We start from the raw sequence: 19,740 nt of genomic DNA on the forward strand, positions 1-19,740 counted from the left end.
CCTGTTGGTAATGGATGGAGAAACTTCTCATAGTCGGCGAGGGATCGGTCGTAAAAACTTCACCTGGAAGATTAATGTAATCATCACAGGCCTTGCTGAAGAAGTAGGAGGAAAATTAAAATAACCCAATCTTCCTACCTATCCAGAACCGTCTCCCTCACTTTGGAGCACAGACCAGCGAGGCGGGCCATCTCGCTGGGCACTGTCAAGGCCAGGATACCTGAGGAGCAGGAAGAGGGGGCCGTGACCACCCACAGCCCTCTTCACAGGGAATGCTCTGGACATCAGGGTTCCCTGAGCAGCTGGGAAGAACTCTGTCCCAACCTGCGCTTGGGAAGCTTGGCATCACCGCTGCTTGTACCCTGCTCCTCAAATGCTGGGAGAGCTTTCAGGGCTGGAGAAGAGGTCCAGCCAGGGCAGAGCCTGGTTCTTGTCCTCTGGGGCGAGTCACCTTCCTCACACCTGACCCCGCTTGCCTCCCCTGCCTGGTACAGAGGTCCAATCTTGAAGGCCCCTCCAACTCAGCACACTGAGGAAGATGGTACAGCTGCAGGGGTTAGGAGCAGACTCCAAGTCTGACGGCAAATCCTGGCTCCATCTCTTACAGGCTGGCCAAGTGACTTAACCTGTCCTAGTCTCTAGGGCTCCCGGGAGAGTGTGGGTACACATGGAGAGCACTGACACAGGCCCTAGGACACTGGGAGCTCTGCTACATCTTAGCTATCACTTTTCTTTTTTCTAACGTGACTTCAGTTGGGAGGCCAGAGACACAGGCACAACCTCAGAGGATGTGGGCAGCCAGGACAGGCACAAGCGCCCAGCCCTGTCTTCAGGGAACATCCCACCATCCACTATGCCTGGTTTCCTCACACCCCAACTCCCAGACCCCCTGGCTGGGATCTCCCTCAGGGGCCAGGCCCATGGAAGAAGATCCATTCTGGCAGCAGGGACTAGCTGGGGCCTTCTCAGACCGCAGCATGGCCTGGGGGCTCTCAGAGAGCTGGGCGGACTCCCACAGCACTGCCCGAGCCGTCCTGCCCACGGTCTCCTGGACATGCTCCGAGGACTGGCACCAACAGGAGAACAGCTGCGCCTGCTCCCCAAGGACCTCACGGCTAACCTGGATTAACGCAATGACGGGATCAAGATGACCACCTTGGTTAGTCCCCTCACCTGCACATAACAGCGACACGGGGAGCCTGCCTGTGAGGGCAGAGAACCAGAACGATGAGCCCGTGCCGATGCACTGCTTCTGTGGCTGAGCCCTGCTCGGGCGGCACAGGGCTGGCAGACAAGGACTGGGCCTGGCAGAGAGAATGTTGTGCTCATCCTACCAGGCAAGAAGGTTCCAGTATGGGGCCTGTCAGACACTGCCATTTCGCCTTCCTCTCAAGGGGCTGAAAACCCCACTCAGTGGACTAACAGAGATGTAGTCCCAGTGATGGGGACACGTCAAAGGGACAGAGGAGCCAGCTGCAATGGCTAACAGTCAGAGCCGGACCAATATGAGCAACAAAATCAATAACCTCACATTAGATTATAACGGAAAGTATATAATGAATATCCATGGAGTCCATACCAACATCAGTGACTGAATAAATGAGCAAATGGGGAAAAGAGACAATCTCCTGTGAGGATTTCCAAGTAACGGATGCAGATACCCGGCCCTGGTGGAAGAGCTGCACAACTCCCCCGCTTAAGTGTGGGCTGCTCACTGACTCGTTCCAATGAGAAAAGTAACTTGATAGTAGAAAAACCTGACAAATGCGACCTCAGCCAGGGGTCAGGGTCAAGGCCTTGTCGTGCAGACAGCACGCACCCTTGATGTGGTGTGATGGGAATGGCACTTTACCTCTGCGGTCTTCCTCTCAATAACCCACAATCCTGGTTTAATCATGAGGAAACATCAGACAAACCCCACTGAGGATTATCTGACAGAACACCTAACCAGTGCTCCTCAAAACTGTCAAGGTCATCAAAACAAGGAGTCTAAGAAACTGTCACACCAAGAGGAACCTAAGGAGGTACGATGACCAAATGTCATGTAGTGTCCTGGGTGGGATCCTGGAACAGAAAACGGACACTAGTCATTGAGGAAATGTGAATAAAGTATCATGTGTCAATACTGGTATTAAATGTGACAAATATACCATACTACTCTAAGACATTAACAAGAAGGGAAACTGGGTGTGAGGTATACGGGAACTCCCTGTACTATCTTCACAATAATTCTGTAAACTTAAAACTCTTCTAAAATAGAAAGTTCACTTCAAAAAAATTAAAAGAAGAGAGAGAGCCGTCATCAAAATAACCTGTAAGGATTTATTAGAAACACACCAGGTGAGACAGGATTCCTTCCAAGCAAACACAGGAGAAGTTATGATAATTTAAGAAGAAACGTCTTCCACACTCAACTGACAATGCTGCTAACGCTGTCCGAATGGGGACAGAACCTGGAGCCCAGGGGCAAGCCTCCTGCCCGCAGGCTGGACCCAGGGCCAGGCCCGCCCGGAAGTCTCTCCTCACAGAAACCTCGGCCATCTCACTTCATGTACTTATCTTGCTGGTCAGCCAGGATTTTGGCCGAGGACTTGGCATCATAGAAGAGCTCACTGATCTCCTCGACGTGCTCCTTCTCAATGCCATCCTTCCCATTGATCTTAGCAAGCAAGTGGGCCGGGGTCAGCAGCTGCACCGAGTACCTAGAGTGGGTGGAGGCAGAGCAGGAGTGAATGCGGGCCCCAGATGGGAGCCCCTCCCCAAATCAGCAGAAGCACTGACACCAGGGGCTGAGCCCAATGCTGGGCTTGTGCTAGCTGTGGCTGGCACAGCCAACAAGGAGATAGCGAGCTGTCACTCCTCAGAGTTGCGCAGTCATGACTCCATCGGAGAGGGGCCAGAAGTCACCGACATGACTAAGTCCTGCTCCCCAAGTCTTGGTCGCAGTCTACAAGGTCTCCAACAGGAGGTAAGTCTACTGCTACCTGAAAGGGACCGCAAACAGACGTAGACAGGTGCCAGGCAGGTACGGCAGGGGTCCAGGTCGAGACATGGAACGTGGCAGGGAACTGAGCACACAGCCACGTGAAAGCACAGGCCCCCTCCAAAGGCACAAAAATCCAGAAGTCATTAAAAGCACCACTCCACCGGAACAAAACAGCCTGCGATTCTGCTTCAACCTTAGGAACGAGGAACTGACTCAGAGGGAAATAGGGACGGGCTGAGGACTGTGATGTCATGCTCTCAACAAGGAAGGAGCCAGGAAGCTGACGGGAGACATCCTCCACAGGCAGCTGGCTTCAAGCTGCTAGTGAACAGTCAGGAGAGCAATCTATGTCCGCACTCCTACCCTCACCTTCGCCTGTATCCATCCTCCTGACTCCACATGCCTGGAGAACAGAGCCAGCAGGGGGCAGAGAGCAAGGCAGGGCCTGGCCAGCGAGCTATCTGCCCTGGACCCTGGCCTCTGCTCTGTCCATCTCCTCTGCCAAGGGGACTGGCCCAGGGTCAGAGCAAGCTCTCCACTAGAGGGGAGCATCTGCTACAGGACAAGGCAACTTAACCTGTCACTCTAGCTTTTTAAACACCATCATGTAGATATCCTGCACTCGAAATCAGTGCCCTGACACAAGACCATCACACCAAGCAAGAGCGGACATGGTCCTGTGCCCTGTGAAGGGGCCCTGCCTGTATGTCCCAGAATGGACCCCAGTGAGGCCCCACGGGCTGTGCTGGGAAGGCACAAGCAGCGTCTGGAGCAGCTGCAGGCAGACGCGGGCCCAGGGCATGCTGGCTCACCTCAGAGTGGTCTTGGTGCCGATCTCCCCCAGGTGGTTCAGCGCCTCCTCACTGATGTTGATTCCCTCTGTCTGGGCTCGGATTTTAATGATCTTTTAGAGGAGAAAAAACGTGATCAACAGTGACCAACCTCAAGTGCTCATCTATAAAGTAAAGTGCTTTAAAATCAACTTTGTTCAGGGGTTCTCGTCCCGCATCGTAAGAGCAGCAGCCCAAACCGGGGAAGGTGGGGCACGGACGGAGCTGACTCTTGCATCTCCTGGGGCACCAGCCACGCCTGTTCTACGTGAGGGCTTTACAGTCAGGAGGTTGTGTTCACACTGACTAGAAGGGCCTAGTGCCCCTGCAAGCGTGCACCAGAGCAGCTGGGCTCCTGGCTCCCCGCCCTTCCCGCTGGGACCCCCGCACCCAGAGAACGGCAGCCTCTCTGAAGCCTGCCCGGGCTCCCTTGAGGGCTCTTTCCTTCCCCTCCAGTGTGGGCACCACCACTTATAAGGGCTCAGGCAAGAAGAGACATTTTTTTATTTGCTTGATAAACACAATGGTCAAATAAATCAAAAAAGTTACTTTTAAAGATTTACCAGCCCTTATAACATCACCAGGAGATATCTAGCCTATCAAGAAGAGGCTGACGCTTGTTCCGGTTTGAAGATCCTGGTAAAGTTGGAGGGGAAGCGGGCTGGCGGCGGGGCGCTGTAACACAGTGGCACCGGGACCCTGCAGGCGCACCAGCACTGAGTGATAAGGGGCAGCTGGGATAATGATGTTGTGTTGTGGAGCTGAGATAACTCGAGGACTTCGAGCCTCATATAATACAGGAATTTTTCACTTTGGCAGCTTCGTAAACAAGATATCAAGAAGCACTTGTTTAAATTAAAGCTATAAAAACACACCCAGGGTAGAGGCATGGGAAGTGGGGAGGACTGAGCCCCCAGCTAAAGCCTTACAAGGGGATGAGGGAGACCAGAGGTTTAGGAGATGGACACTTCAGACCCCGACGGCGAGAGCTGCAGGTGTGGGCAGCTGAGTGTCTACTGACTCTGGTCAGGGGCCTGGCACGTCGGCTGCTGAGAGGGCGAATGTCCGGTGCAGCAGGAGAGCCAGGTCTCGCAGCAGAGTTGGATGGGGGCAAGGCGGGCGGGCCAGTGCATGCCCAGGAAGGCAGCCCCTCCGCTGCCGGGAACGAGTGCCGCCAGGGCTGAAGGCCAGGTGCTAGCGAAGTCTTCCATTTTGTCAAGAGAGACCCAGAACTCAGGTTCTTGTAGGAAATGTCCTCATTTCTAAATGTTGGCAACTTATTCAAGTATTTCACAAACACTGCAGTGGCCACACAAACTTACTGTTCAGCCAGTGCTGCCAGGGTATGACCTCTGGCAAAAGAATCTCGGCTTGTGCATGAGGGGTTCCATCGACTGGGGTCCAAAGCTAAATGCAGCTGAGCAGAGAGAAGTTACTGGATGGGCAGAGGACGGTCGGAAGAGGAGCGAGGAGGGGGACCCCTGCTCCCGGCTCTATCCACAGTGCTCCCCTCTGATCACAAAACAGTCAGGGCTAGGCAGGTTTGTGCTCCAATATAAAAAGGGCTTCTGGCCGCCAGCTCGGGACTGAGGAAACCTCCAGGTCCTGCCAAGAAAACTGTCCCGGGGCCTTCTGAAACTCTAAAGAGATGCAAATGTCTAATCCTGGAGCCTGGTCCCGGGCAGAGCTTCAGCTCTGAGCACCTGGCCTTCAGCGGCCACGCTGAATCGCAAGTTCAGCTTCCGGAGAGTGAGGGACTCTGCTCTCACTCTCTCTAGAGCAGGTCAGAGCAATCCCAAGAGCTCCCGTTTCAGACTGCTCAGAAATGGACAGTTCATAAATTAGATCTTTAATCATTTAATAACCTGCACAGATAGTTTATGAGGTGTCGGCACTGATGGCAGAGTACACAAGTTACATTGACTTTTTTTTTCTTTTTTATTTGAGCTAACTGCTGCCAATCCTCCTCTTTTTGCTGAGAAAGATTAGCCCTGAGCTAACACCCGTGCCTATCTTCCTCCACTTTATATGTGGGACACTACCACAGCATGGCATGCCAAGCAGTGCCACGTCCGTACCCGGCATCTGAACCGGCGAACCCTGGGCCGCTGAAGCGGAATGTGCGAACTTAACCGCTGAGCCATCAGGTCAGCCCTTTACTTTGTTTTTTTAACAGCCTACCCCAGGCTCCAGTGGAAATGCTGAGGCTACCCTTTGAAACTGCAAGAACAAAGCAATGCACGTCCTAGCAGTCAGTCTGTCCTCTGCTCACCTCCTGCAGAGCCAGGATGGGAGCCGGCCTATAGTCACAGCCGTGGAGGCACAGAGCAGAACACTCCAGTGGAGCTCAGACTGCGTGCTCCGGGGCCAAACAGAGGCACCAAAGGTGAACCAGCTCTGAGTGGGGTCCCAGCTCTGAGTGGGGTCCCAGCTCTGCAGCTTATTCTCTGTCACCATGAGACCCACGCTCCTCCTGAGCCTCAAACTGGTTATCAAACACTATTGTAAGGACTCTGGGGGTCTCCGTGAAGCACCTGCGAACTGTTCATGACAGTCACATCTGCAGTGGGAAGGGATGGCCAGCCCTAAGTTATTGTAACTATCTCATTTGGCCCTCATGACAACCATGAGAGGGGGCCACAGATCTTCCAGTGAGTGGAAAAGGCTGAGAATCACAGAGGTGCACCAAATTGCTCAAGTAACTCAGCCACGAAATACTCCAAGGGAGCGGGCTGCCTCTCCCGGCAGGTCACAGGGGGCTCCAGTCCCAACAGGAAGGATGGGGAAGGGACTGATTTCTCCTTTGCTTTTGCTTCTGCTTCTATTCAATGAATGCCTTGGCTTCAACCTAGCATCCATCCAAGTGCAAGAGACCATTATCTGGTGACAAAGCCCCCAGCCATTGACACTATCTCCTAAATAATGCACACAGTTGCTGCTATGAACTATAACTGTTTCGGTATCCTGTCAATGCTGCTCATGAGGGAAGATCTGTGGCTCCGTGCATCACCAGGGCACTCCTGGGTGCTGGTCAACAAGAAATGCCGGCAAGGCCAGGCTGGATGGGTCACAGGCAAGCAGGGGGACTTCCAGGTAGTGCCTAGGAGACACCCTCAGCGCTCCAAAAGGAAAGAACCTACCAACAAACTGCAAAGGGAACCCACCCTCAACTGAGATCTTTCCAGCAGGTGGGAGGCTGGTGGCACACTGACTAAGAACAAGCACATCAGGATCAGACAGCCTGGATTCCAGGTAGTCCTGTCACCTACCCACTGAATCTTGGTGTCTTCATCTTTAAGAATGACAATGATAATAGCCCTCTCCACCTCACAGTTACAGGGGATCAAATGGAATCATGCTGGCTAAGCTGGTCCATGCACCATGTGCAAAAAGGAAGACCTGTGCTCTGGTGAGAGGGGAGGGTCCAGGCAGAGTCCATCAAGGCATCAGTGCAGCCCTGGTCCACCCCACATCCCCAGCCTTGGCCACATGCAGACCCCACAGTAAGAGACCTCCACTGGCAATGAGACCATGTGGGGCACAGGTGGTCAGAGCAAAGAGCACAGCTCACACTGCCCAGCGGGGCACCAGCCTAGGGCACCATCCACACTGAGCAGAGGGCCTGGGCTCTGCAGGGCACGGCCAGGCTTTGCACCCTAGACCTGCTGCTCAGTGACTCAGCCATCAAAAGGAAAAGAGATGACAATCATAATGATACCTGGAAGGACCAGTAAGGGGACTAGAAATTCTAAGTGTAAAGTGCCTGGGCACTGCTTTGCACACAGCTGGTGTTCCAGCTCCAGATCAAGCAAGAGCTAGTTCCTACAGAGAGAACTGGGACTGCGCCCCAGAGGATAAGGCCAAATCTCATGCATGCCTGTCACCCCCTACCCCCAAGCCTGACCCAAATTCAGCTCACGCAGAACTCTGAGCATGCACTCTGTGTCAGGCACTGAGGTACACTGATGCTCTCATGTACACCTCTTTCGAGCCTCTTAGTATAAGGTTAGTTTATGACCTCCATTCCCAGGTGCCCCTCTAAGCTGTGTGACCCTGCTTCACCATCATCTCTACAGCCTCAGCAGTAGCCCCAGGCACAGTCTCCAAAGCCCCCGGGAAACCGACCACTCGTCACACTGTTTACAATGCTTAGGCTCCGCTAGGACTCAAGCACTAGCCTGCTCCAGGTTCCGCACCCTGCTGGAGCTGGGCTGCTGTGGGCTCTGGTGGGACAGGGCTCCCGGCTTCACCCACTGAGCAAAGAGGCCTCAGAAAGGGCCTGGCCTGGGCACCAAGAGGCTATCACTAAATCATATTTTACTGCCTCTTTCCGAGAGCTGGTGGCCTCCCTGATGGCTGCCATTAAGTCAATTTTTTCACCCTCCCTTTCCTAAAGTTTATCAGAAGGGATATAGCAGAAAAGAGAACAGCCAAGACTCAGAGGCCGCTGACATTTTGTGATCCTTCAGGCAACGTCTTCCTGGCCCATCTATCTTTCACAGGGTGGGACTGAGGATCTGGAGTATGACTTGCCCAAGGCCAGCAGCTAAGTGGTGGGATGGTGGTGGGAGCCAGGTCTGCTCCATGGATACCGTTCTACACAGGGAATACTGGGAGCAAACGCGGGGAGAGGAGATGGGCTGGGCTTGGGGAGGGTGAGGCTCACCTGCTTCATTTCCTGCGGAGTGTACAGCATGGTCCGGATGATCATCACTCGATCCAGAAGGTCGAGAGGGATGCCGTGAGGAGAGGTGATGTCCTCAGTGCCCCTGCAGGAGGTCAGAATTATCCTATCACGCAGGCCTCTCTGAGACCAGCAACTGGACATTGGAAACATGGCTGGGGTACTCACAATGACGAAGCAGCTAGTTCACATGCTGAGAGTCAGAGCCAGGACCAAAGAGTAAATAGACTAACATTCAGGTGACATCAAAAACAAACTTCATTATTTTAGCAAATATCAATACCACAGGAAATTTAGGGAAGAGGAAAAAAAGCCACCTAAAATCATATTAAAAATATTCATACTTTTTGCCAAATTTTCATATACACATTTTTATAAATTACACTAAGTATATAGAATTTTTTTTTGCTTTTGTCCATGTTGATTCAGTCTTTTGTCTTTTCTTTTTTTTTGTTTTTTGTTGAGGGAGATTTGCTCTGAGCTAACATGTGTGCTAATCCTCCTCTATTTTCTATGTGGTTAGCCATCACAGCATGGGCACCACCAAGTGGTATAGGTCCGTGCCCAGGAACCAAACCCAGGCCGCTGAAGCAGAGCACGCTGAACTTAACCACTAGGCCACAGGGCCAGACCCATGTTGCTTCAGTCTTAATAATCTATCAAATATTTTACTTAACTCAAACTGTTGGGCATTTAGGTAGTTTCTAATTATTGCTGTTACTATTAATGATGTTCTGATAATTTTATGCATACAGGCAGGAACATGTCCTCAGCAACTCTCATAGTGCCTGACACAACCCTGAATATCTATTTCAATGAATGAATGAATGTCCTAATGTACACAGCTACACAAGTGATCTGGTTATTGCACTGTAGCCAGCACCAGGTCTTCTAATTCTTAAATATTTTGCCGCTTTAATGATTTAGAAAAAGGAAGAGTAACACCTTGCTTGAATTTGCATTTCCTTGATTACTACTGAAGGATTTGAATGCTTTCCCTTATATTTATTACTTATTTTCTTTCTTTTTTGGGAACTGTCCAATCATGTCCTTTGCCTATTTTTCTCTCAAATTCTTAGCCAAGCCACAGGAAGACCCACCAGGAGAGGAGCCCTGCCAACCAGCCGGGCCGCAAGGCGCCAGCTGCCTGACGGGCCGCATGCTGCGCAGAGCCAGCAGCACCCGGGCAGGCTCGTGCTGCAGTGGCGGAGGCCCTGGGCTGCGGGCTTCTGCCTCAGCCTCTGGGAGCCACAGCAGCAGCAGGTCTGCGTCGGCACCCTCGCTGGGTTCCTAAACTTGCACCAGACTGCAAAGCCTACGGTCACCACTTCTCATATAACAAAGAACAAGGACAGGTCATTTGGATTTAATTGTTAATATCAGAATGTTTGGCTTCAAATATAAGTAAACATTCTAGAAATACAACTTCAGTAAAAAATCTAACTGTTGAAATTCTATCCACTCAGTTGAAGTATAAATGTATATTTATTATTGCAAGAATAAAATCTTCTGATGCATGCTACAACAGATGAACCTTGAAAACATTATGCCAAGTGAAAGAAGCCGGTCACAAAAGGGCAGATATTGTGTGATTCCACTTACAGGAAATATCCAGAAAAGGCAAATTCATAGAGAGAGTAGTTTAGAGGCCACCAGGGGCTGGGGGAAAGGCAAATGGGACTTACTACTTAATGGGTACAACGTTTCTGTTTGGGTGATGGAAAAGTTTTGGAGACGGACGGTAGTGACAGTTGTACAATACTGTAAGTGTAATTAATGCCACTGAATTGTACAATTACACATTACTAAAATGGCAAATTCTATGTTATACACATTTTACCAGAATAAAAACAATTCAAAAAAAGAGTAAAATGCTTCATTAATGAATAATTGTTAAATCTAATATAAAAAAATAAAATTAAGATCTTTCAAAATAAATAGGGAATTGGACTAAAACAAATATTAAGATAACTTTAGAGAAAACAAACCACCAAAAAATATTCCTAAAAATAATAACAAGGAAGAATTATAAAAATTAAACTCTCTCATGATTCAAATCTTGGTGTTTGGTATGCCTGCAATCTTCACATTAAACAAAACCTTTAAAAACTACGTTTAATTTTTACTTAACTTGATTTAGGTCATTAAGTTTGGCCTAAGTTAGGCCATAAGTCCTCTTTGTGAATTTTCTTGGGAATTCTTGGGAAATCTTTAAAAGATCTCAACCTTGCCATGTTAAAATATCCCAAATAAGGGGCCAGCCCAGTGGCGCAGCGGTTAAGTGCGCACGTTCTGCTTCTCAGCAGCCCGGGGTTCACCGGTTCAGATCCCGGGTGCGGACATGGCACCGCTTGGCAAGCCATGCTGTGGCAGGCATCCCACGTATAAAGCAGAGGAAGATGGGCACGGATGTTAGCTCAGGGCCAGTCTTCCCCAGCAAAAAGAGGAGGATTGGCAGTAGTTAGCTCAGGGCTAATCTTCCTCAAAAACAAAATCCCAAATTCTATAACTCACAATAAATCATCTTTGATTCAGACATAATAATAAATATAAAAAGTCTAAAGAAGAAAAAGTTAGAGAAAAAAGAAGTACTCCCTAGTCAAACTTCAAAAGAATAGAATTTATAAGAATGCATTAAGAAAATTTCTTATAGTTTTGATTGCATAAAACTAAAAATTTAAACAAAAATGTCTACTTAAAGACTGCTAAGCATTTTTCAGGATTAAACACAAAAAAAAATTTTGAAATTTGTCCGAGCTATGAATTTATGTACAAAGTTTCTTTTAGAAAACACATTAGTGAAAAATGCTCTCTGGAATTCTATTCTGCTAGGTACAAAAAGGTCCATGACGTGGCTCAATGGGCAGGGACTAGAGCTCCTGTTTGCCAGTGCCCCGCTGGCGGGGGTGACGCAGGAGGAGCTCGCAGTGCGAACAATCACTGTTTGACAAGGCAGCCAGAACAGCCACAGTAGATTATAAAACACTAATAAACTGTAATAATAATTACATTTGGCTAACACTGCAGATTTATTCTTGTACTCAGAAGTTCATTTCTGGCTTCGGCCTCAGCCTAATATAGATTTTACCATTATGCCATTCAACAATTGTTCAAACTGGGTTAACAGTGAGCCTCTTCCAGATGTTTTGGGTTATGAGGCCACAGGCCCAATTCTCCTTGGAATCCAACACAGTATGTCTGCAGGAACAAGGTAACTGTGCTTCTAGAAATTTATCCTACAGATATAGCTACACATGTGCAAAATGGTTGACTCACTTCTGAATACTTCCCTCTTACTATAACTCAGCGTTCCTCCACTGTGACACTTTGACATTTGGGACCAAATAATTGTTTTTAGGGGACTGTCCTGTGCACGGTAAGATGTTCAGCAGCATCCCTGGCCTCCACCCACCAGATGACAGCAGCAACCCCAAGTTGAGACAAGTAAAGATGCCCCAGGCTGAGAGTCACGGCCTGACTGCTCTGTACGTAGCCCTCTAACTGCAGGGACACAGCTAACACCACGCTTTTCCGAGGACAGGAAGCGCAGGAAAGAACACCTCTCTGGGTAATGTGAAGAAGGCTAACTCTCTGAACCCTGGCTCAGTGGACACCGGAACGGTGGTAAGAAGAAAGCCATTTGATTTTTTGATGAGGCTGCCAAGACGATTCAATGAAGAAAGAACAGTCTTTTCAACAAATGGTCCTGGGACAACTGGCTATCCAGACGCAAAAGAATGAAGGTGGACAGACTTCTTTCTATTCCATACACAAAAATTACCTCCAATGAACATACACCTAAATGTAAGAGCTAAAACTATAAAACTCTTAGAAATCATAAGTGTAAATCTTTGTGACCTTAGATTCGGCAATAGTTTCTTAGATACGGACCCAAAACACAAGTAACAAAAGAAAAAACAGATAAATTGGACTTCATCAAAATTTAAAACTTGTGGGTCAAAAGACACTATCAAGAAACTAAAAAGACAACCCACAGAATGGGAAAAAATATTTGCAAATCATACATCTGGTAAGGGTCCAGTATCCAGAATACACAAAGAACTCTTACAACTGAACAATGAAAAGACAGCCCAAATAAAAAACGGGCAAAGGATCATAACAGACAATTCCCCCAAGAAGACATACAAATGGCCAATAAGCACATGAAAAGATGCTCAACATCCCTAGCCATCAGGGAAATGCAAATCAAAACCACAAGGAAATACCACTTCACACCCACTAGAATGGTTATAATAAAAAAGACAGACAACAAGTGTTGTTGAGGATATAGAGAAACTGGAACCCTCACGTTGCTGGTAGAATGGTGCAGCTAGTGGAAAACAGTCTGGCAGTTCCTTGAAAGGTTAAACAGAGTTACCATCTGACCCAGCTATTTCACTCCTATGTATACGTCCAAGAGAAATAAAAATCTGTCTAAATAAAAAGCTGTACACAAATGCTCATAAGAGCATTATTCCTAATAGCCAGAAAGTCAAAACAACCCAACAACCCAATGTCCGCCAGGTGATGAATGGATAAATAAAATGTGCAATATTAAACATTTCGTACTTTGGAATACTACTCAGCCTTAGAAACAAATAAGTATTGATGCAATCTACAACATGGATGAAGCCTGGAAATGTTATGCTAAGTAAAAAAGGCCAGACAAAAACCACAGATTGTATGGTGCTGTTTATATGAAATGTCCGGAAAAGGCAAACGCCTGGAGACAGAAAGCAGATCAACGGTTGCCAGGGGCTGGGGAAGAGGCGCTGGGGGAAACCGGGTGTGTGCTGGGGGTGGGGGGACTGTTGAGATGTACAGGATTTCTTTTGAGGATGATGAAAATGCCCTAAAATAGACTGTGATGATGATTGCACACCTTTGTGACTAGACTAAAATCCTCTGAATTTTATTTAGATGGGTGAATTGTATCACGTGTAAATTATATCTCCATAAAGCTGTTTTCTTAAAAAGCGCCACTTGGGGTGTCTTTCGCCACAGGGTTACATTGAACTGAGACCACTTTGTTTCTTAAGTTTTGACACTTTGGTGCAACAAAGTGACTTGTGGAGAGAAACTCCTGCAAAGACTCCTTAATCCCAAGGGGTTATTCTCCACAGCAGAAGAGACCTTGGCAGGTTTTAGAGCCAGGATCAGGGCCAGGCTCCCCTTTCACAGCTAAGGATCCTGCTGCCCGAAAGGGAGAGGACTTCTTAAGGTGCCACGCGAGCGTGGAGCCAGGGCAAGAGCCAGCCCAGCGTCACCAACTCTTGCATCCACAGATGTCTCTCTTCCCAGGAGGAGCCTGAGGCATACAGGAAGAAGCCTAGGGCCAGGTGCTCCTCCAGGAATGGCTCCCCAGCTAGAGGTCCCTGTGCACAAGGAGAGGTGATCTGGAGGTCCTGGGGGCTGTTTGCACTTTCACAGCCACTCATTGTCATCAGCGCTCAACCTTCCCTTCACACCACCATCAAAGCTCGACCTGTACTCACTGACTGGGACCACTCTGGGAAGCCGTTTAGGAGAGCTGGGATGGCATGGGAAGACAGCCCCCAGGCTTGGGGACCACACAGGTATGAGCCTGTGTGAGTCTGGGGATAAGGCCACCTGCCCACAGGGTCGCCAGGGTGCCCTGAGATTCCCTGCGATGACCCATGTAGAGTACTTTGGACAGTTTCTGGGACAGAGGAAACCCTCAATTCCTGTGAATTCCTTCCCTCTTCCCTCTCCTTTTGAGCCCTGGAGGTCCGACAGGGGTCTGAGGGGCAAGGAAGCTCAACAGCTGCCCTAGTATCTGATGGGCAGCAAATCAGATGCTGCCAAAACTGCACACGTTCCAGAAATTTCATCATTTCACATCTAAACCAAATCTTGTTGAGAGCATGAGCTCTGAATTAAAATCTCAGCCTTGCTTCTGAGCTGTGTGACACTGGTCAAGTTCCCCATCCTGGTGGAGTCTTGGTGTCCTCATTTAAACAATGAGAACACCAGTCCCTTCCTGGCTAAGTTGAGGTGAAAGTAGGATGTGCCTGGAACACAGAAAGAGCTCCTCAATTTCTGTTGGCTATTATTTTTATCATTGCTATTTTGACTTTTTTTTTTTTTGAGGAAGATTAGGCCTGAACTAACATCTGTTGCCAATCCTCCTCTTTTCGCTGAGGAAGACTGGCCCTGAGCTACCATCGTGCCCATCTTCCTGTACTTTATATGTGGGACGCCTGCCACAGCATGGCTTGCCAGGCAGTGCCATGTCCGCACCCGGCATCTGAATCGGCGAACCCCGGGCCGCCGAAGCAGAACATGTGAACTTAACTACTGTGGCACCAGGCCAGCCCCTGACATTATTATTATCACTACTACAACAAATTTCTTACTAGGGCTTGGAAGAAAATCCTCTTCTAGAGCGTACATCCCAAATTTGGTTACCTCAGCAGACCTACAGTAAGATTCGCACTCTGAGCATCTTCTCGCTACTTGGGTAATTGCAGTCTGGCAGCAGGAAGCAGCCCTTGACCAAATCAGTCTGGACGGGCCTGGGCCAAATCTCCCAGGTTTCAGGCTGACCAGGGAGCTCTGTCCCCACTGGGCAAGGTCTGAGATCTAAGCCACCTTCCTATGCACCTTTTTCGCAGTTGGGATGGGACTGAGAAGGAACTCTGGGTCCTAAGCGATCTTGCTCCTGCCAGAAGCTGCCAGACTCTAGGCATCTGCGGGGCTGGGTTATCCGCTGTGAGGAAGGGGAGCCTGTTAGCAGAGCTCTCCAGCAGGGGGCGCCATCTGTCCAGGCTAAGCCCTTCCACCAGCTGTCAGATTGAAGCCAGGCCTGCCCAAAGCAAGGGAAGTCCAGCAAACCTACAGGGTGTGTGCAGCAGGGACGCCAGGTTCACCAAGCACCGGGCCACATATCAAGTAGCCTGGCTTTTCTCACCAACAGCTGGCCTGGACCTGGCACAAGGGGCCTTCTCACCAAGACTGCAAAAAACACTTTGACAATGATCTTGTCTAGACAGCATTACAGGGATTCAAAGAGTTACCACAAGATGCTGCCACATGAACTTGAATCATGCATGCAAACCTTAATTCTTAGCAAGAGCAATCACCTGAGGGGGGAAAAGAGGGGAGGCCTGCCCCAGAGGCAGCAGCATGGCTTCTGGACAATCTCAACGGAAACAAGGCTTCTCCATCAAGAGCTGGCTAAACTCCTGGATATGACCCACCACCATTCAGAGGCAGGTCTAGGTGAATCAGCAGCTTGGGTTCCTAACTCAGTTTGGCTCCTGCTCTGTGCTGAGATACTCATGGGCCCCAGGGTCTCTGTCCAGATTCCTATCACCCCTGCTGCCAGGAGCACACAAGATCCAGGGCTCTGTTTCCCCCTTACTACCCTGCTGCAGGCTTGAACAAGGGCTCCTCCCCACCCTCCTTCATGCCCCTAGCACTGCTGAGACCAGGTCCTGCCATTCAAACAGATGCAAAAGTACAAGAAAACTACCAAGTATGGGGATGTTGACACTTAGGCTTGAGAGCTGGAAAGATGCTGTGTTCTCTGGGGCTCATGGCCTACAGGGTACTTAGGAGAAAAAAGAACCTCCAGAAAGTCCCTTGTCTCAGCCCTAAGTCCATCTTGGCAGGGTGAGCATCATATGAGCATGTGTCTTCCAGGAATCAATCAACATCTACCCTTCTCAAAGGCAGGCCTGAGCAGGTGGGGCTGGGGGCAGGTGCCACCATGGCTCCAAGAAGGCCTGGGATAGAGAGAAAATACTGATTTCACTATCAGAAAGACCTGGGTTCTCATCCTATCTTTAGGACCAGGGGTAAGTTATGCTGCCATTCTGTTTCCTCATTTGAAAAATGAAGCCAAGAATACTTACCTCTCAGAGCTAGTATGAGGACAGAGGAAGTTAATATACGTAACATCACCTAAGGCCAGCCCATCTGACCTTAGCTTCACCCACTCCAACTGAATGACCAAATCATACCACACTGTAACCTCAGAGACCATGTGAGAGGCCCTCATATTCATTAACAGGGTGGCTGTTGCCTTTAGTGACTGCAAAGGCATGCCACTTTGGCATGCTTCTCTCAAAATGAACTTGACCTCCCTTCATCCCCATCCTGACTCATGGCGTTATTGGTTTAAAGTGATCCCAGAAAAACAAATGAGCCCAGATGGAAGGTGGAAAAACCTCATGGCTGGCAGGCAGCCACCTTACCTGATGACACAGTTGCCTCGATTGGATGCAAAGATGACAATGGGGGCAATAGAAGATTCCAGGGCCCGGTGCAGGTAAGTGAAGCACTCGATGTCCAGCATGTGGACCTCGTCAACAAAGAGCACACCTGGAACCAGCTCAGCAATGCCCTGATCAATGTACTTGTTCACCACCTTGTTAATCTCTCCTCGAAGTTTGTCTAGGAGGCAGCAAAGATAGACAGACAAGGTTAGTACCAGGTTGGGGAGAGTGCCACCCTTCTCTTCCCCCCCCACCACCCGAATTCAATCTAAACCCAAGTGTGGAGGCTAGTTTTACTGCTAGCTATGTGACCCCAGGCGCGTTACATCCCCACTCCAGGCTTCAGTTTCATCATCTGAAAATAGGGATAATCATAACTAAAGGTCACAAAATTGGCAGATTCCCCTAAAGATGTGTTTTGTTAAGCAAATGGCTTTTACAATGTTCTTCATGTCTTCACAAGAGTGTGCACTCCCCAGTCTGTCACACTCCCCACCATGCCTTATTACTCACACCCACCCAGCTGAGCTCCCTGCCTGATCCCAGAGACACTGGAGTTAGGGAGCCCTGGATGAAAGGAGTTTTCAGATGCAAATGTTCCTGTTCTGTACTCGGAAAATGACCCTTTCTTATGGCTCTGTATGACAAAGCTTAGGTTAATTAACTTTCAATCAAGTGCCTGGATGAAGGAATAGGGTGCATTTAGAATCCTTTCTAGAAGGAAACCCATGAGGAATGAAAGCTTCTGAGGAAAGGTCCAATCTCAGCTCCAAGAGAGACTAATCTCTCCAAAGCTAAATAACCCACCTAAAGTGACAGTTCCCATTTCCTAAACCAGCTCCTGCACTACCGTCAGGAAGGAGCGGCTCACAAACACACAGCATGAAGACTCGACGCAGCACCTCCCACCAAAGCCATGAGGCAGGGGAGGGCCAAAAGAGGACGCACGGGCCAAAGCGTGTCAAAATACAGTCACGCACCACATAACCACATTTCAGACACACAGGACGGGGGTCCCATAAGATTACTACTACATAGCCTAGGTGTGTCGTAGGCTGTACCATCCAGGTTTGTGTAAGTGCACCCTGTGATGTTCACACAACGACAAAATCACCTGACGACGCGTTTCTCAGAACATGTTCCCATTGTTAAGCCACGCATGACTGTACAGAAACTGCTACTGATGACTCTGATAGACAGCACGCTGGCTAAAACTTTAAAGAGGACAATGCTTTATTGCCTACATTTTAAGGTGACAAAGCTATAGGTGGTAATTGGAAAAAAGAGGGACGTCCCAGTGGGGAAGAGAAGCAGGTAAACTAAAGGTCCACAAGAGAGCAGCAACATTCCTGCCAAGGAATGCTCCGGCAAGTGCCCAGGTGGCTGCGCAGGGAGGGCTAGCGCAGGGAGGGCTAGGTGGCTGCCAATGGCCTGCAGGGGAGGCGGGCACGGCCCCAAAGCAGCAGAGCTTGCCATGCTCAGGTGTGCTCTGCAGGAGCTATCCTGCAGAGCTGGGGTGACACAACCCACATTTCTAGGACCTAAAAGGGACCAGAGACTGTGACGGCCTCCACCTCCAAAGATGGTGCAAGGATACTGAATGCAGACAAGACGAGGAGTGTGGCAGCACGCGAGGTCAGAGAGCCCCGCAGCGCGGCTGTCTAAACCAGCCGCAGACCGTTAGGGTAAGTCAGGCTCTGAACAAGAGGAAGAAAGAACCTGTCCCTGAGGCAGGTCCCCAGGTGCAGGGATTCACTCGGAGAGCTTCACACAGTGTATGAGAACCAGGGCCCTCCAGCTCTGCTTCTGGCTCACAGGTCTTGCTGTTTCTCTTACCTGTGATTTCTGTCTTCTTTGGCTTCATCAACTGGCCCATCATGGACAGAATGTCTTGTCCCCCCTGCATGAGAGAAAACTTACAGAGTCAGTCCTGCTTTCTAAGCCAGCTGCAAAAGCCTCATCACCACCCCCTCATCCCACCGGTTCCCAATGTGGCAACTGGACAGGGGTCCTGAGGCGTGGGGACCCTGAGACACCCCCACTGGAAAGCTTAAGGAGCTTCTAAACACAGAGGAGTTTTTAAGAGGTTCCCCCCGACCTGCAAGAATCAAATGAAATCCCTTTCATGGGAAGTGCAAGCTCTGTGGAGCCTGCCCTACCTCCTTCTCCAGCTGCATCTTTTCCCAGCCCTGAAAACCTTGACGAGCCACACAGGACTAACTTCCCTAACGCCACGCTCTTTCGTGACTCAATGCTTTTGCGTACTCTAGTCCATCTGCCAGCAGCTGCATTCTTCCCTGGGGAGCTCCCAGTTATCCATTAAAGTTTAGGGCAAATGCCCGCTATGGAACATCTGATCCCACCCCCAACCCCCCCCCACCGATGCTTGGGCCCCCTTGGGGACAGACGGACTGTCAAAGTGTGAGGACATACCTAATTATTTTCCCGCATCTCCTCTCCTTAAATTTGGCTCCACAGCCACATTCACCCAGTCCTGACCTGGAGCTGCTCGGAGTCTAGTGAGCCCGTCCCTGCAGAACGGCTGACTCGTACCAGGCTCACCACCTGCCTGCACCCTCCCGCCAGCTCCTCACAGTGCAGTCAGCAAGAAGAGGCTGCCGTGTGGTCATTTATCCAGTATTTCAGGATCGCCTCTTGGTTACCAGACCCTGGGACACTGAAGTGCTCACTATATGTTCAACAGTAAAAGGGACAAGTGTTTCCTTGGTACTTACAGCATCTGACCCTCAAAACAGCCCTACCAGGGAGGAACTATTATGTCCTTTCCGCAGAGGAGGAAACTCAAAATTAGAGAGCCCTGACTCTCAGAAAACCCAGTGACCAACATGCTAATTAGTGGAGCTCATCAGTGTAGGAGCGACGCAACGCCTGACTTCCAACTTTCAGCCCGGCGCTCCTCCAAGTCAAAGGCTCCCTGGAGGCTGGTTGGGGAAAGCCGTTCCACACACTGAGGGGACCTGTTGGTCCCAGATGCTTCTT

The 19,740-nt window shown here is 49.6% G+C and overlaps 1 protein-coding gene across 1 annotated transcript in view; it reads right to left on the bottom strand.

Annotated features, from left to right (window-relative positions):
* Positions 1-2,302: 2,302 nt before the first annotated feature.
* RUVBL1 (RuvB like AAA ATPase 1) overlaps positions 2,303-19,740 on the bottom strand; it is a 37,004-nt gene continuing 19,566 nt past the window's right edge. The window contains exons 7-11 of the mRNA XM_014846108.3: positions 18,577-18,640; positions 16,720-16,918; positions 8,483-8,585; positions 3,799-3,890; positions 2,303-2,702 (exon numbers count right to left, since the gene is read on the bottom strand). Coding sequence (XP_014701594.1) covers positions 2,543-2,702; positions 3,799-3,890; positions 8,483-8,585; positions 16,720-16,918; positions 18,577-18,640 — 618 coding nt within the window. The 3' untranslated portion in view covers positions 2,303-2,542. The remainder of the gene's footprint in view (positions 2,703-3,798; positions 3,891-8,482; positions 8,586-16,719; positions 16,919-18,576; positions 18,641-19,740) is intronic.

This window comes from Equus asinus, chromosome 21, assembly GCF_041296235.1.
Source record: "Equus asinus isolate D_3611 breed Donkey chromosome 21, EquAss-T2T_v2, whole genome shotgun sequence".
NCBI classification, from domain to species: Eukaryota; Metazoa; Chordata; class Mammalia; order Perissodactyla; family Equidae; genus Equus; species Equus asinus.